A 1,435-nucleotide genomic window follows, 5' to 3' on the forward strand; every position below is an offset into this window, starting at 1 on the left:
AACGTTGACGCATTTAAAAAGAAAAGTTCATATAAACTCTTGTACTTGTACGTGCCCTTACTTTTCTGCTGCGGGCATGCAAAATTTATTTTCGATAAATTTTGTTAATTTGTTAATGAAAACACCATATTTTCAGTATTTCATAAGGGTCTCAGGTTTTAGTAGTAAGAAGATTTACTTTTACATGCCCTTACTTTTCTGCTGCGGGCACGCAAAATGTATATTCAACCAATTTGGAATATACCGTGGATATACATTCATGTATATTACCGGAATATTTGTTTTGAACATACTAGGTATATTCACCTGCACATATACACAATATGTACATATATGTACATACCTAGGATATACTTTTTATGAACTTTGATGAATATACATGAATGTACGTGGAGTATACATGCATTAGGAATGTTCAGCCATGTATATTCCCAGGATATTTCCGCAATGTTCTGTATATTTGTTGAACATTCTGGGATATTCATAGAATATCAAATGCTATCTGGGTTCTATAGTTTTGGTCAAGTTCAGTCAATTTTCCATTCATTAGTTGGGAATAAAACCGCCACATTCATAAAATAGTAAACAATCCAGGGTCTTTGTTAACGATAAAACACGCAGTGAACAGTGAGTTTATTCACTTTTACGACGCTTTTATGCCGCTATTGTATCAGCTCATCACTGTGACGAAACGTTAGAAATGCAAAAATATGTGTCAATGTACATGGAGGTTTTAATTACATCGAGTGGCTGATAAACCGAGATTTGCACATAATTATTTGTCTCCTAGCCAAATCGAGTAACGTTGTTGGACATTGTTGCAGATGACCTTAACAGAACTTCTCAATAGACCGAACGACAGGAAGCACTTCTACTTCCTCGGCAGGAAGATTCCTTTTTGGATCTACAATGCGTATTGCGCGATTGGAATGTTCGCTTTTGGGGCCGCATGCTCGCAACTCACCACTGACGTTATGAAATATACAATTGGTAAGTGATGCAGCGCTTGCGATGGGTTGAGGATTTTTCTTACAAAAAAAACGTGTTTTTTCCAGGAAGATTGAGGCCGCATTTCTACACGGTTTGCTTGCCTGACGTGAATTGTTCCCTAGCGGAGAACCAGAACGTGTACCATACGGATTTTTCCTGCACCAATCCAGCCTACATGTACAACAAGAGGATTATGAAGGAAATGCGACTGTCGTTTCCATCTGGTCATTCGTCGTTTTCCATGTACACAATGGTCTATTTCTCAGTAAGTCGCACGAAATGCAATATTTCTTTGATGCAGTTTTCAGCGAAAACGAGTGGCGGTATAGGGTGTTTTCACTTTTTTTTAAATGTTGATATATAGAAAGTAGTTATGGCAAATATTACACTGATATCTTTTTTTTTGCAAAAAAAGGCTGCATAATAATTTTAAAGCGAATTTAAA

General features: G+C 36.7%; 1 protein-coding gene across 2 annotated transcripts in view; it reads left to right on the plus strand.

Moving 5' to 3' along the window:
- The window catches only part of LOC109542317 (putative phosphatidate phosphatase), a gene marked incomplete at its 3' end in the record, with an annotated part of 17,368 nt that extends 16,113 nt beyond the window's left edge, over window positions 1-1,255 (plus strand). For both annotated transcript variants that reach the window (XM_048667500.1, XM_048667499.1), the window contains 2 exon segments: window positions 825-990; window positions 1,056-1,255. In XM_048667500.1, the coding sequence (XP_048523457.1) occupies window positions 825-990; window positions 1,056-1,255 (366 nt within the window).
- Between the last annotated feature and the right edge of the window lie 180 nt (window positions 1,256-1,435).

The sequence above is a fragment of the Dendroctonus ponderosae genome, unplaced genomic scaffold (assembly GCF_020466585.1).
Source record: "Dendroctonus ponderosae isolate FM_Combo_2020 unplaced genomic scaffold, Dpon_F_20191213v2 Dpon_F_20191213_6, whole genome shotgun sequence".
Taxonomy (NCBI): domain Eukaryota; kingdom Metazoa; phylum Arthropoda; class Insecta; order Coleoptera; family Curculionidae; genus Dendroctonus; species Dendroctonus ponderosae.